The 15,112-nt window shown below is 46.6% G+C and overlaps 1 protein-coding gene across 1 annotated transcript; it reads right to left on the reverse strand.

Annotated features, from left to right (window-relative positions):
* Positions 1-1,957: 1,957 nt before the first annotated feature.
* LOC118946483 (wiskott-Aldrich syndrome protein family member 2-like) lies at positions 1,958-13,126 on the reverse strand. Its single transcript, XM_036971190.1, is given in 10 exon segments — positions 1,958-3,747; positions 3,886-4,199; positions 4,201-4,374; positions 4,589-4,750; positions 5,665-5,786; positions 6,084-6,201; positions 8,071-8,224; positions 10,551-10,685; positions 10,842-11,006; positions 12,912-13,126. Coding segments are annotated over 9 exon segments (1,470 nt in total). The 5' UTR covers positions 10,975-11,006; positions 12,912-13,126; the 3' UTR covers positions 1,958-3,589.
* Positions 13,127-15,112: the final 1,986 nt, after the last annotated feature.

Consider the following 15,112-nt stretch of genomic DNA (forward strand, 5'->3'; position numbering starts at 1 on the left):
TAGGCCTTCATTAGCCGGTACAGGCCTTCATTAGCCGGTATAGGCCTTCATTAGCCGGTACAGGCCTTCATTAGCCGGTATAGGCCTTCATTAGCCGGTACAGGCCTTCATTAGCCGGTATAGGCCTTCATTAGCCGGTACAGGCCTTCATTAGCCGGTATAGGCCTTCATTAGCCGGTACAGGCCTTCATTAGCCGGTACAGGCCTTCATTAGCCGGTACAGACCTTCATTAGCAGGTACAGGCCTTCATTAGCCGGTACAGGCCTTCATTAGCCGGTACAGGCCTTCATTAGCCGGTACAGGCCTTCATTAGCCGGTATAGGCCTTCATTGTAAATAAGAATTTATTCTTAACTGACTTGCCCAGTTAAAGAGGCAATTCTACGACAAATGACGGCGTACCCTGATGACGGCGTACCCTGTTGACGGCGTACCCTGTTGACGGCGTACCCTGTTGACGGCGTACCCTGTTGACAGCGTTCCCTGATGACAGCGTACCCTGATGACGGCGTACCCTGTTGACGGCGTACCCTGTTGACGGCGTACCCTGTTGACGGCGTACCCTGATGACGGCGTACCCTGTTGACAGCGTACCCTGATGACGGCGTACCCTGTTGACGGCGTATCCTGATGACAGCGTACCCTGATGATGGCGTACCCTGTTGACGGCGTACCCTGTTGGCGGCGTACCCTGTTGACGGCGTACCCTGATGACGGCGTACCCTGTTGACGGCGTACCCTGTTGACGGCGTACCCTGTTGGCAGCGTACCCTGTTGACAGCGTACCCTGTTGACAGCGTACCCTGTTGACGGCGTACCCTGTTGACGGCGTACCCTGATGACGGCGTACCCTGTTGGCAGCGTACCCTGATGACGGCGTACCCTGTTGGCAGCGTACCCTGATGACGGCGTACCCTGTTGGCAGCGTACCCTGATGACAGCGTACCCTGATGACATTGACAAACAGATCAATAAAGACAACTTCGTCCAGACACAATTAGAATATAAACTTGAAGAAATTATTGTCCAAAAACAAACTTTTAAGTGGCTGTAGGTAGGTTTCCACCCAAATGGTAATGATACCAAAGCTGTCATCAAGGCAAAGGGTGGCTACTTTGAAGAATCTCAAATATATTTGAATTTGTTGAACATTTTTTGGGTTACTACATGATTCCATATGTGTTGTTTCATAGTTTATGTATTTGTTTTTATTCTACAATGTAGAAAATTGTAAAAAATAAAATAAAGAAAAACCCTGGAATGAGTAGAACTTTTGACTGGTACTGTATATTAAACAGGAACATCTAAATATTCTGCACTGGGCCTTGAAGCACTCGAAGAATGTCCTACATCGCACTCAGTTCGTGCCAAGTTTCCACGTCACTCTGTTATTTCCGCCTGGACTCCTCTACTCCAGATGTTTCTGGGTCTCCCTTTGTTTCTTTCTGCCTGGTCTCCTCTACTCCAGATGTTTCTGGGTCTCCCTCTGTTTCTTTCTGCCTGGTCTCCTCTACTCCAGATGTTTCTGGGTCTCCCTTTGTTTCTTTCTGCCTGGTCTCCTCTACTCCAGATGTTTCTGGGTCTCCCTCTGTTTCTTTCTGCCTGGTCTCCTCTACTCCAGATGTTTCTGGGTCTCCCTTTGTTTCTTTCTGCCTGGTCTCCTCTACTCCAGATGTTTCTGGGTCTCCCTTTGTTTCTTTCTGCCTGGTCTCCTCTACTCCAGATGTTTCTGGGTCTCCCTCTGTTTCTGCCTGGTCTCCTCTACTCCAGATGTTTCTGGGTCTCCCTCTGTTTCTTTCTGCTGGGGGGGGGGTCCATTTCAGGGACTGGCAAGTGATGCTGAAGGACAATTCTGAAAGGGTGTGTCCAATCCAACTCCACGTTCCTCTATAGGAGGATCTCGAAACATCTGGACTGAGAAAGAAAAACACATGGACAAAAACTGGACAGGAACTCATTGACACACAAACACTGTACTTCATCTTTATTATTCTGATAATCCTCACGGAAAACGTCGAGACCCACGGGACAAGCGGAAACATATGGTTGAATAATAATAATAACAACAACAACATGTTCAGGTCTGATTGTGGCTTTACACTTTGGATTTAAAACAAACAGAAGGCACTTAAAACAGAAGACGATCAACTTGTCTCAGACACAGATCTAAGATCAGTTACGCATCATCCAATCCTATGGGGATGGGAACGAAAAACAAACCTGACCCTAGATCAGTGTCCAAGGGTAACGTCGTCCTCCTCGCACATAAACATGAAAAGCAAAGGCACTTAAGGAGGGGCGGGACTAGGGCAAGAGAGGGATCACTCATTGGGCAGAGCATGTTTTGACTGACAGGGGGACATAGTTTTATTGAGCCAGAGCTGAATCAAAACATTTCAGAATGTTTAGAAAGGGGGACATTCAGCTGAACCTATTTATAGATAAATACATTATATTTCTAAACCCCCCCCCCCACCTGTTAATGAGTCCCTCCGTCACCTAGGTAACCATTTCCATGCCAACAATAGAGCGAAAGACAGGGGAAAAAAACAAAAACTGCAATAAGAAAAAAAACTTTTGGTGTGTCTTCTTTAGCACATCTATAACTATCATAAAGTAAAATATGATTCTTAACACAGTTCCTCAGTTATACCATTATGGGACTGTTCGTCTGTATGTAAGGATCAATATCTATACGGTATACTATGTTATCTGTGAGTATAATTCTCATTACCACACACACACACACACACACACACACTTTGGCCATGTGCCCTTTAGAAATAATTTGTTTTTTGATATTTGGACCGTTCTCCATACTGAAGTCATCGGCTATCAGTTAAGTTCAACAAAAAACATACAGGGAATGTGACTGGCACACGGGGGGAATGTGACTGGCACACGGGGGGAATGTGACTGGCACGCAGGGGAATGTGGCTGGCACACGGGGGGAATGTGGCTGGCACACGGGGGGAATGTGGCTGGCACACGGGGGGAATGTGGCTGGCACACGGGGGGAATGTGACTGGCACACGGGGGAATGTGGCTGGCACACGGGGGAATGTGGCTGGCACACGGGGGGAATGTGGCTGGCACACGGGGGAATGTGACTGGCACACGGGGGGAATGTGGCTGGCACACGGGGGGAATGTGGCTGGCACACGGGGGAATGTGACTGGCACACGGGGGGAATGTGGCTGGCACACGGGGGAATGTGACTGGCACACGGGGGGATGTGGCTGGCACAGGGGGGAATGTGACTGGCACAGGGGGGAATGTGACTGGCACACGGGGGGAATGTGACTGGCACACGGGGGGAATGTGACTGGCACGCGGGGGGAATGTGACTGGCACACGGGGGGAATGTGACTGGCACACGGGGGGAATGTGACTGGCACACGGGGGGAATGTGACTGGCACAGGGGGGAATGTGACTGGCTTAGACAGGAGTGTGGAAGAGGACACACTTGTCTTTGGCACTCTACTCCTCAGATCATTGGTTATAAAGAAGTAATGGCAAAAGGACATGATGCATTCTCTCTGAGGAGGACTGAGGAAGACCACGATGGTGGTGGTGGCGAAGGAGGCCTCACTCGGACCAATCGTCATCGTCCAACTCTGAGGAGTCGTCTTCGCTGTCGCTGCATTCCACAGCAATACGGCGAGACAAGATGGCCGCTACGTCGTTGCCATAGTTATCCTTCTTCTCCTGCTCTTTCTGTTCCTCCACTTTACGAAGATTAAAACCTGCAAGAGAGAGCGGGGGGGGTTTTAGGGTGTGTTTATGTGTACTGGTATCTCTATCTGTGTGTGTGTGTGTGTGTGTGTGTGTGTGTGTGTGTGTGTGTGTGTGTGTGTGTGTGTGTGTGTGTGTGTGTGTCGTACCTTGCCGGATAGCTGACAGCAAGTCATTGTGAGCGTCAGCGGGGGCTTCTGGCTGAACCTGGGTGGGTTTGAGAGGAGGGGGAGCCCCAATGGAGAAGGAGGGAGGGGGGAGGCCAGAAGAGGGGGGAGGAGGGCCTGGGGGAGGTGGGGGAGGAGGAGGAGGAGGGGCGCCACCACCCTGGGGGAGAGAGGGGGGAGGAGGTGGAGAGATGGTGGTCTGGGAGAGAGGAGAAGGTGGGGCAGGGGGGGAGGGATAGGCAGAGGAGAAGAGAGGAGGGGGAGCAGGAGGGGAGGAGTCAAATCCAGAGGGGGGGAGGGGGAGGGATCCCCAAGCCAGAGGGGGGAGGGGGAGGTGGGGCAGGGGGAGGGGCCAGGTTGGGCCGGGAGCCACTGGAAGCAGAAGAGGTCATGGGAGGGGCTGGAGGAGGGTGTGTGGGGCTCAGAACGCTGGTGCGCTTCTGGGATGGTCCTCCGTACTGTCCGTCATACCTGCCAATGAGAGCGCACGGGATGGATTAGGAACAGGGCACGGGTTCTCCAAAATGCTCTGTATCCAAACAATTCTGACCACTGGAGATGAAGGGTGTTGACTGGCGAGTAGACGCTAACGTTAGCAATGCTAAATTAGCACAAAATGTGTAAAAACTACAGTATTTGGTCAATTATGAGGTGCAAACACTGTTCCCCTCCATCCTCTACTTACGTCATGTCTGGGGGTGGAGGGGGCAGGAAGTCATCGGGAGCGGGGGGAGGGAGGGGGGAGCCGGGATCGAAGGCGTACGACCCTGTACTCTGGTCTAAACCATCAGGGGAATAACAGCCTTCTCCTGAACCAATACTGCCATTCAGACCCTCGAGAGATTCTCTACACACACCAAGATACATGGGTGCACAGACAACAACAACAAAACACACACACAAAAAAAAAAAATAGTATTTTTGATCAATGACATGACACCACAATTAAACCGTTTAAAACCATTCTATAGGACAACCCTCTCCCCTACAGACTCAGAACCTCCCTCCTTCATATTCTCTCACTCTCTCCTTCTCCACTTCATATAGCCTCTCTCTCCGTTCTCACTCCCTCACCCTGTTCTCACTCCCTCACCCTGTTCTCACTCTCTCCTTCTCCACTTCATATAGCCTCTCTCTCCCTGTTCTCACTCCCTCACCCTGTTCTCACTCCCTCACCCTGTTCTCACTCTCTCCTTCTCCACTTCATATAGCCTCTCTCTCCCTTCTCACTCCCTCACCTTGTTCTTACTCCCTCACCCTGTTCTCACTCCCTCACCCTGTTCTCACTCCCTCACCCTGTTCTCACTCCCTCACCCTGTTCTCACTCCCTCACCCTGTTCTCACTCTCTCCTTCTCCACTTCATATAGCCTCTCTCTCCATTCTCACTCCCTCACCTTGTTCTCACTCCCTCACCCTGTTCTCTCCCTCACCCTGTTCTCACTCTCTCCTTCTCCACTTCATATAGCCTCTGTCTCCGTTCTCACTCCCTCACCTTGTTCTCACTCCGTCACCCTGTTCTCACTCCCTCACCTTGTTCTCACTCCCTCACCTTGTTCTCACTCCCTCACCCTGTTCTCACTCCCTCACCTTGTTCTCACTCCCTCACCTTGTTCTCACTCCCTCACCTTGTTCTCACTCCCTCACCCTGTTCTCACTCCCTCACCCTGTTCTCACTCCCTCACCCTGTTCTCACTCCCTCACCCTGTTCTCATTCTCTCTCCATCGCTCTCTTTTTTTCTCATTCTCTCTCCATCTCTCACCCCATGTCATTCTTGGGTACCACAAACTCTTCCCCCATCTTGCGTCGTTCCCACTCATCCTTTCTGGTCTTGATCTTTCTGGGATTCAGAGTCCGCATATTTTGATTGTCCTTCTTCTCCTTCTACTCAGACAGATAGAGAAAGAGAGGGGGGTGAGAAAGAGAGAGAGGGACAGAGAGAGAGAGAGACAGAGGGGGGGGAGAAAGAGAGAGAGGGGGGGAGAAAGAGAGAGAGGGGGGAGAAAAAGAGAGGGGGGGGGGGGAAAGAGTCAAAAATAAACATAAAAGAGTGTTTAACTAAGCTATAAGTGCATTTCAATACCGTGTTTAAAGAAGAGGACGTACATTTCCCAACAGGCCAAAAACAAACTACTGTCAAATTGAAGTGTGTGTGTGTGTGTGTGTGTGTGTGCGTGTTACCCTGTGTTTGCGTCTCTCCTTCATGATGTCCTTGGTGTCCTGCAGCATCTTCTCCTTCCACAGGTCAAAGAAGTAAGACGGGTCGGTGTAGAACTTCAGAGCATCCTTCCCATCGTCCCTAATCATGACAACAGGCTAAATCAGTGTGTGTGTGTGTGTGTATGTGTGTGTGTGTGTGTGCAGGGTCGCTTAGGGGCCCCAACCCCCCAAAAAAAGAGTATGAATAGTAGAATAGACAAGGAGAAAGTTCGTCCCTGAATTAGGCATGTCAGCTAAACATTTCAGAACGGTAGTCTAGCCAGCTACAGTGCCTTCAAAAAGTACACTACATACACAAAAGTATGTGGACACCCCTTCAAAATGAGTGGATTTGGCTATTTCAGCCACCCACGTTGCTGACCGGTGTATAAAATCGAGCACACCGCCATGCAATCTCCATAGACAAACAATGGCAGTAAAATGGCCCTTACTGAAGAGCTCACTGAATTTCAATGTGGTAACGTCATAGGATGCCACCTTTCCAACAAGTCAGTTCTTTACATTTCTGCCCTGCTAGAGCTGCCCCTGTCAACTGTAAGTGCTGAACGTCTAGGAGCAACAACGGCTCAGCAGTGAAGTGGTAGGCCACACAAGCTCACAGAACGGGACTGCAGAGTGCTGAAGAGCATTAAAATGTTGTCCTTAGTGCCTCTGGAAGCAACGTCAGCACAAGCACTGTTAGTTGGGAGCTTCATGAGATGGTTTTCCATGGCCGAGCAGCCTAAGATCAATGCCAACCTTGGCTGGAGGGGTGTAAAGCTCGCTCCCATTGGACTCTGGAGCAGTGGAAACGTGTTCTCTGGAGTGATGAATGACATTTCACCATCTGGCAGTCCGGCAGTCGAATCTGGGTTTGGCGGATTCCAGGAGAACACTACCCGCCCCAATGCATAGTGCCAACTGTAATGTTTGGTGGAGTAGGAATAATGGTCTGGGGCTGTTTTTCATGGTTCAGGCCCCTTAGTTCCAATGAAGAGAAATATTAACGCTACAGCACACAATGACATTCTAGATGATTCTGTGCTTCCAACTTTGTGGCAACAGTTTGGGGAAGGCCCTTTCCTGTTTCAGCATGACAATACCCCCGTGCACAAAGTGAAGTCCATCCAGAAATGGTTTGTCGAGATCAGTGTGGAATAACTTGACTTGCTTGCACAGAGCCCTGAACTCAACCTCATCAAATACCTTTGGGATGAATTGGACTCCGACTGTGAGCCAGGCCTCACATACATTTGGCCATGTAGTGACACAGACACATACATACATACATACATACATACATACATACATACATACATACATACATACACATATATATACATATATTTTTATATATATATATATATATATAAAAATGAATGGAAAAAGTTAATGTGTTTGATACCATTCCATTCACGCCATTATTATGAGCCGTCCTCCCCTTAGCTGAGGTGTGTGTGTGTACCTGTACTGGCTGAGGTGTGTGTGTGTACCTGTACTGGCTGAGGTGTGTGTACCTGTACTGGCTGAGGTGTGTGTGTGTGTGTGTACCTGTACTGGTTGAGGTGTGTGTGTGTACCTGTACTGGCTGAGGTGTGTGTGTGTGTGTGTGTACCTGTACTGGCTGAGGTGTGTGTGTGTACCTGTACTGGTTGAGGTGTGTGTGTGTACCTGTACTGGCTGAGGTGTGTGTGTGTGTGTGTACCTGTACTGGCTGAGGTGTGTGTGTGTGTGTGTGTACCTGTACTGGCTGAGGTGTGTGTGTGTGTGTGTACCTGTACTGGTTGAGGTGTGTGTGTGTACCTGTACTGGCTGAGGTGTGTGTGTGTGTGTGTACCTGTACTGGCTGAGGTGTGTGTGTGTGTGTGTGTACCTGTACTGGCTGAGGTGTGTGTGTGTGTGTGTACCTGTACTGGTTGAGGTGTGTGTGTGTACCTGTACTGGCTGAGGTGTGTGTGTGTGTGTGTACCTGTACTGGCTGAGGTTATTGAGTGGTGGAGGAGGATTGCAGATCAGATAAGTCTCCTGTACAGGCAGTGGTAAAGAGGGTCTACAGAATAACTGCTGGTCCTGAGTCAGATTACTATGAAACGCTTTCTTCTGGGTGATGGCCTGCAGAGAGACTGGGAGAGATGGATTGAGGGAGATAGAGAAGGAGAGAAGGAGACAGAGAGAGTTAGGGTTAGTATTTGAGACAAAAGCAAACGGTATCTGTTGCATTACATCTACTGAATTCTGTCTTGAATACTAAACACAGGGCTGTTGTTATGTTTACTGGACATGGGTCGTACCAGGTAGGAACTGAAAAATCACGTTCAATTAAGATTCCCCATAGTTTTTTAGTCGCTTAAACTGTGTCTGGGAAACCACCCTGTGGTTTATAATGAGGGATGTGCATATTTCCCTTTCAAGACGGTAGGATACATTTCTAGATACATGGGCTCCGATACGATACGTTTTAGTTTGAATCGATTCGGTTTGATTAGAGGGACGAATCGATTCGGTTTGATTAGAGGGACGAATCGATTCGGTTTGATTAGAGGGACGAATCGATGCGGTTTGATTAGAGGGACGAATCGATGCGGTTTGATTAGAGGGACGAATCGATGCGGTTTGACTAGAGGGACGAATCGATGCGGTTTGATTAGAGGGACGAATCGATTCGGTTTGATTAGAGGGACGAATCGATGCGGTTTGATTAGAGGGACGAATCGATGCGGTTTGATTAGAGGGACGAATCGATGCGGTTTGATTAGAGGGACGAATCGATTCGGTTTGATTAGAGGGACGAATCGATGCGAGTCGATTAGAGGGACGAATCGATGCGGTTTGATTAGAGGGACAAATCGATTCGGTTTGATTAGAGGAACGAATCGATGCGATTCGGTTTGATTAGAGGGACGAATCCATGCGATTCGGTTTGATTAGAGGAACGAATCCATGCGATTCGGTTTGATTAGAGGAACGAATCCATGCGATTCGGTTTGATTAGAGGAACGAATCCATGCGATTCGGTTTGATTAGAGGAACGAATCGATGCGATTCGGTTTGATTAGAGGAACGAATCCATGCGATTCGGTTTGATTAGAGGAACGAATCAATGCGATTCGGTTTGATTAGAGGAACGAATCGATTCGGTTCAATGCGAAAGTATTCGACACACACATTTGTTGCAAAATCACATTTATTTTCCATCATAAACCTGCTGCTGATGGAGCTCATGAGCTGGGCGTCGCCGAGCTGGGGGGTGTGTGTGTGTGTGTGTGTGTGTGTGTGTGTGTGTGTGTGTGTGTGTGTGTGTGTGTGGGGGTGGGTGTGTATATATCTATAGTGTATGTGGGCACCAGGCTGTTTCTCTTCTCCTCCCATAGGATCCCTGATGGCTAACGATAACATATCCTGACATAATGTAAACGTTATACATTACCCTCTCTCCCTCAGTGAGTGACATATCCTGGCATAATGTAAACGTGATACATTACCCTCTCTCCCTCAGTGAGTGACATATCCTGACATAATGTAAACGTGATACATTACCCTCTCACCATCAGTGAGTAACATATCCTGACATAATGTAAATGTTATACATTACCCTCTCACCATCAGTGAGTGACATATCCTGACATAATGTAAACATGATACATTACCCTCTCACCATCAGTGAAATGAATAAGTATATTTCAGAAATAAGAAATCAGAACCCATCAATATGTCTATAGTGTATGTGGGCACCTAAGCTTAGCCTTATGGGAAATTGGGCACGGACCCCCCCCTCACCCCTCATTTGAACCGGGGACCGATGCACTCATATCTTAATAATTTGAACTGGGGACCGATGCACTCATATCTTAATCATTTGAACCGGGGACCGATGCACTCATATCTTAATCATTTGAACCAAGGACCGATGCACTCATATCTTAATAATTTGAACTGGAGACCGATGCACTCATATCTTAATCATTTGAACCAAGGACCGATGCACTCATATCTTAATAATTTGAACTGGAGACCGATGCACTCATATCTTAATCATTTGAACCAGGGACCGATGCACTCATATCTTAATCATTTGAACCAGGGACCGATGCACTCATATCTTAATCATTTGAACCGGAGACCGATGCACTCATATCTTAATCATTTGAACCAGGGACCGATGCACTCATATCTTAATCATTTGAACTGGAGACCGATGCACTCATATCTTAATCATTTGAACCAGGGACCGATGCACTCATATCTTAATCATTTGAACCGGAGACCAATGCACTCATTTCTTAATCATTTGAACCGGAGAACGATGCACTCATATCTTAATCATTTGAACCGGAGACCGATGCACTCATATCTTAATCATTTGAACTGGGGACCAATGGACTCATATCTTAAATAATTTGAACCCGGGCACCGATCGTTACATCCCTGTGTATAATGTCAGTCTCTTACCCTCCTCCTCTTTAGGGTCGAGCTGGGTGACTTTGACCTGTAGACGGTCCACTCTCTCACCCAGTGAGTTCACCCTGATAGCAAACGTCCCCGCTTGCACAAACAGCTCTCCAAACACATCCTCTGCATACTTACCTACACAAACAAATGTATATTTATAGCCTACATACACTACACACATGATTACATAACAAGACACACACAATCATACTACAATACACATACATTTCATTGCATTAAGCATTTCCCTAGGTATAAACTCACATCACACACAGAGAGACAGAAACTTACTGAGGCTGCCTAGCTGGCGTATGATGTTGGCGAGGCTGATGTTGGTGACACACTCCAGCTCACTGCGGATGGTGCTGGGGAGCACCTGGCGGCACACATGGCGAGGCTCGATGTTCCTCGTCACCAACGGCATTTTGTGACGGGAGGGGGGGCGGTGGGCTTCCCCTGGAGGAGGAGCGAGGGGGGGGGGGCATGTGAGAAAGACAGATGGACTGGTCAGATAGAGAAGACTTTACTGGTCAGATAGAGAAGATTTTACTGGTCTGATAGAGAAGACTTTACTGGTCAGATAGAGAAGACTTTACTGGTCAGATAGAGAAGACTTTACTGGTCTGATAGAGAAGACTTTACTGGTCAGATAGAGAAGACTTTACTGGTCTGATAGAGAAGACTTTACTGGTCAGATAGAAATGTGTTTTCTAGATCAGACATCCCACAGTGGGATTTTTTTTTTTTTATGATTTTTATTTCACCTTTATTTAACCAGGTAGGCCAGTTGAGAACACCTTTATTTAACCAGGTAGGCTAGTTGAGAACACCTTTATTTAACCAGGTAGGCTAGTTGAGAACACCTTTATTTAACCAGGTAGGCTAGTTGAGAACACCTTTATTTAACCAGGTAGGCCAGTTGAGAACAAGTTCTCATTTGCAACTGTGACCTGGCCAAGATAAAGCAAAGCAGTTCGACACATACAACAACACAGAGTTACACATGGAGTAAACAATAAACAAGACAATAACACAATAAACAAGTCAATGACACAGTAGAGAAAATAAAGTCTATATACAGTGTGTGCAAAAGGCATGAGGAGGTAGGCGAATAATTACAATTTAGCAGATTAACACTGGAGTGATAAATGAGCAGATTGATGATGTGCAAGTAGAGATACTGGTGTGCAAAAGAGCAGAAGAGTAAATAAAATAAAAACAGTATGGGGATGAGGTAGGTAGATTGGATGGGCTATTTACAGATGGACTATGTACAACTGCAGCGATCGGTTAGCTGATGTTTAAAGTTGTTGAGGGAAATAAAAGTCACAAAGGGATGTGTCTTTGCGATGCAGATTAGAGACGCTCTGTTTCTATCCACCATTTAAAAGAAAAAAAACGTTTCATTCTGTTCCATAAAGCATCATGTGACTGAGTAGCAGACAGACGACTAAAGCAGAACCAAAACCACAGCCTGGTTCTATTCTGGTCCTTCCCCTCTTCCCTTAACCCCCTTTCAATGTGCATACATCTGAGAGGAGTGCAAACGATATGGTGGACTGGTGGTGGAGGATCAACACACACACACACACATTTATAGATGGTAGGGACATGAATGGAACTCGACTCAATCAACCCCGGCACCATAATACTGTAATGTACCCAGCAGCCACACGGGGTCGCTCTAGTCAACACCAACTCCCATTAGAACAACCACAGCCCAAGTGAATTATCCTCGGCTTTTCCAGTAAACACGAATGTGCATTTGCTGTCTCAGCACTCTATAAAACTATAAAGCACTTCTATGGAGTTAAAACAATTAGCCTACTGTCTAGCAGGGTACAGTAGCTACTATGGTCTTCTTGGTCGGTGCATTTCACTTGACAGGCAAGCTCATTTTTCCCATTTGATTAATATTTACAGGTTGGTTACAAGCTTTGGGTATGACGTAAACAGACAAAAAAAACTTCCCTGACTAAAACAGAATGTTATGACGCCAGATGTCCCATCGCACAAACTATCTACCATACAGTTGAGTGCATCAGTGTGTCATGACTTTTACACTGACACAAAAGCAAGACAGCCTATCCCAACTCTGTACCTGACAAATAATGTATTTCTCAACATAAAAACTAATCTGAAAGAGACCTGTTTTGAGTCCTAAACATAGCAACACACCCAGAAACTGCATTACAATAGTCACGGCGAGGGAAGTTGACATGAAACCTGGGCTCTCGGCCTTGTCAGTTTAGCAGGAAGTAAAATTGAAAGCGCCCCTCATTATGTCCGAAAATCGTCGGAGAAAACAATACTTCTATATTAACTTCAGAAAAACGCGATAAATAAACACTGATCGCTTACCGTTAAACGGCCAATTGTAGAATCAGTCAAATTACTCGTTTCTACTTTTCGGAGTCTTTCAGCAGCAACAAAAATGAAAGATTTACTGTAAACAGAGGGACTAAGGAGATCACAAAGAGAGGTCTCAAATTTGTGAACTTCTGATTGGACAAGGCTTCGACATTCCAGGCGCCGATTGGTTCCTCTCAATCGCAATCTGTGTCATCAGGGAGGACATGGCCATTTGGAAGTACTCTACGTAACTCCACCAGTCTAGTCGTAAACATCTGTCCGCAGTTTGCGTAGCAGGGGTGGAGATATTAACGCACATTCCAGAGTATGCTCTCAGCGGGTTAGAACCAGGGGAGAATGACTGTCCTCTCCCATTGATCATTTTGAGTTGAAGGCCGACCGCAGTACTGCCGGCATTGTTTTTCGAAAACAGCATCGATCCCCCATTATAGTGGAATGGGGAAATTGCGATCTTCGTAGTCTATATTCGTGGATATATTTTTTTTTTTCGAATACAGTTAATGGTACCAATAATTGCTTTTATTTCACCAGATGTGTGTCGTTGAACCGATTACTTTAAAGTCACACACAGACAAAGTTATAAGTATCGTTTAGTTGCTAATGGAAGCCTGCAGTACCTCGGGTGGCCTTCCATTTGAGATACTCCATGAGAGGAGGCAGCACTGAGCAGTCCTGCAACGTCACTTCCTAGAGTAGCTCAAAATGTGCTTACAAATGTTTCCAAAACTCCTCCATGTAGCAAGATTGCGACACGCTGAAAAGACACTTCCTGCTCATTTTAACAAGCTGAGCATTCTCATAGGAAACAATGGGCTGACGTCATCTATGGCTTCTCCCATGCATTTCACGGTCTTTGGTTAGAACACATCCCAGGAATGACTGGCCTTTTGAGAGTGAATAGAAGCTTATTATGCAGAATAGGAGGTTATAAAGGTTTGTAACTACCGTGTCACCGTCATGTGTAGTATGCTATCTGTGAAATGTTCGAGTGTGCTGAAAATTGTAAGTAGACTAGTACAATGGAAGATCACTATGTATTGCACTTATAAAATATGGAAACTTTGAAATCAATAAATGTCTTCACATTGTACTGGTCGTCAGATAATCACCCCCCCCCCCCCCCCCCCCCCCCCAACCCAACTCAAAAAATAAATAAACATTTTGTCACTGAGCAAATTTCAGGGCTGCCTTTAGTATATAAACATTCAATTGAACAATAGAAAAGGGGCGTTTCTTTTTTTGTTGTTGAGTTTAGTCATTTGAATAACATTTTTCAGCAGCTTGGTGGTAGTTGAACTAAATGCAAATATGTTTTACCTGTGTAGTGTTGTAGCTAACTACTGGAACTACACACTTCTTGGGTGAAGTAGGCACAAATGTACTTTCTTTTTCAGGCATCAGACCTGTTTAAATCTCACCTGAAACACTTTTTTGTCTAATTCTCCATTTTTGTTGTGTTTATGTAACGGATGTGAAACGGCTAGCTTATGTTAGCGGTGGTTCGCGCTAAATAGCGTTTCAATCGGTGACGTCACTTGCTCTGAGACCTTGAAGTAGTGGTTTCCCTTGCTCTGCAAGGGGCGGCGGCTTTTGTGGAGCGATGGGTAACGATGCTTCGAGGGGTGACTGTTGTTGATGTGTGCAGAGGGGCCCGGGTATGGGCGAGGGGACGGTCTAAAGTTATACTGTTACATGTAGTCTGCTAAATTACACATTCTGTTAACATCTGACACTGTGATTTGTTGCGATTGTAGTCTATGATATTTCAGATTTAGTTATGATAATTTTTCACCAAGTAGTTTGAATGTAGTGAACTACTTTTTCTAAGTGACTGTAACTAAGCTTAAGGTTAGCTTTAGTGTATCTTCATTTCTTGTAGTGTGAAATAATTGGTAGCTAGGTAAACCATATTTCCAGAGTAGCTTCCCCAACACTGGCAAACGTTAAAACGAACTGAACGCACCCCAAAAGAGTAGAGTAGCTTTCCCAACACTGGCAAACGTTCAAACGAACTGAACGCACCCCAAAAGAGTAGAGTAGCTTCCCCAACACTGGCAAACGTTCGAACGAACTGAACGCACCCCAAAAGAGTAGAGTAGCTTCCCCAACACTGGCAAACGTTCAAACGAACTGAACGCACCCCAAAAGACTAGAGTAGCTTCCCCAACACTGGCAAACGTTCAAACGAA

This window comes from Oncorhynchus mykiss, chromosome 32 (genome assembly GCF_013265735.2).
Source record: "Oncorhynchus mykiss isolate Arlee chromosome 32, USDA_OmykA_1.1, whole genome shotgun sequence".
Taxonomy (NCBI): domain Eukaryota; kingdom Metazoa; phylum Chordata; class Actinopteri; order Salmoniformes; family Salmonidae; genus Oncorhynchus; species Oncorhynchus mykiss.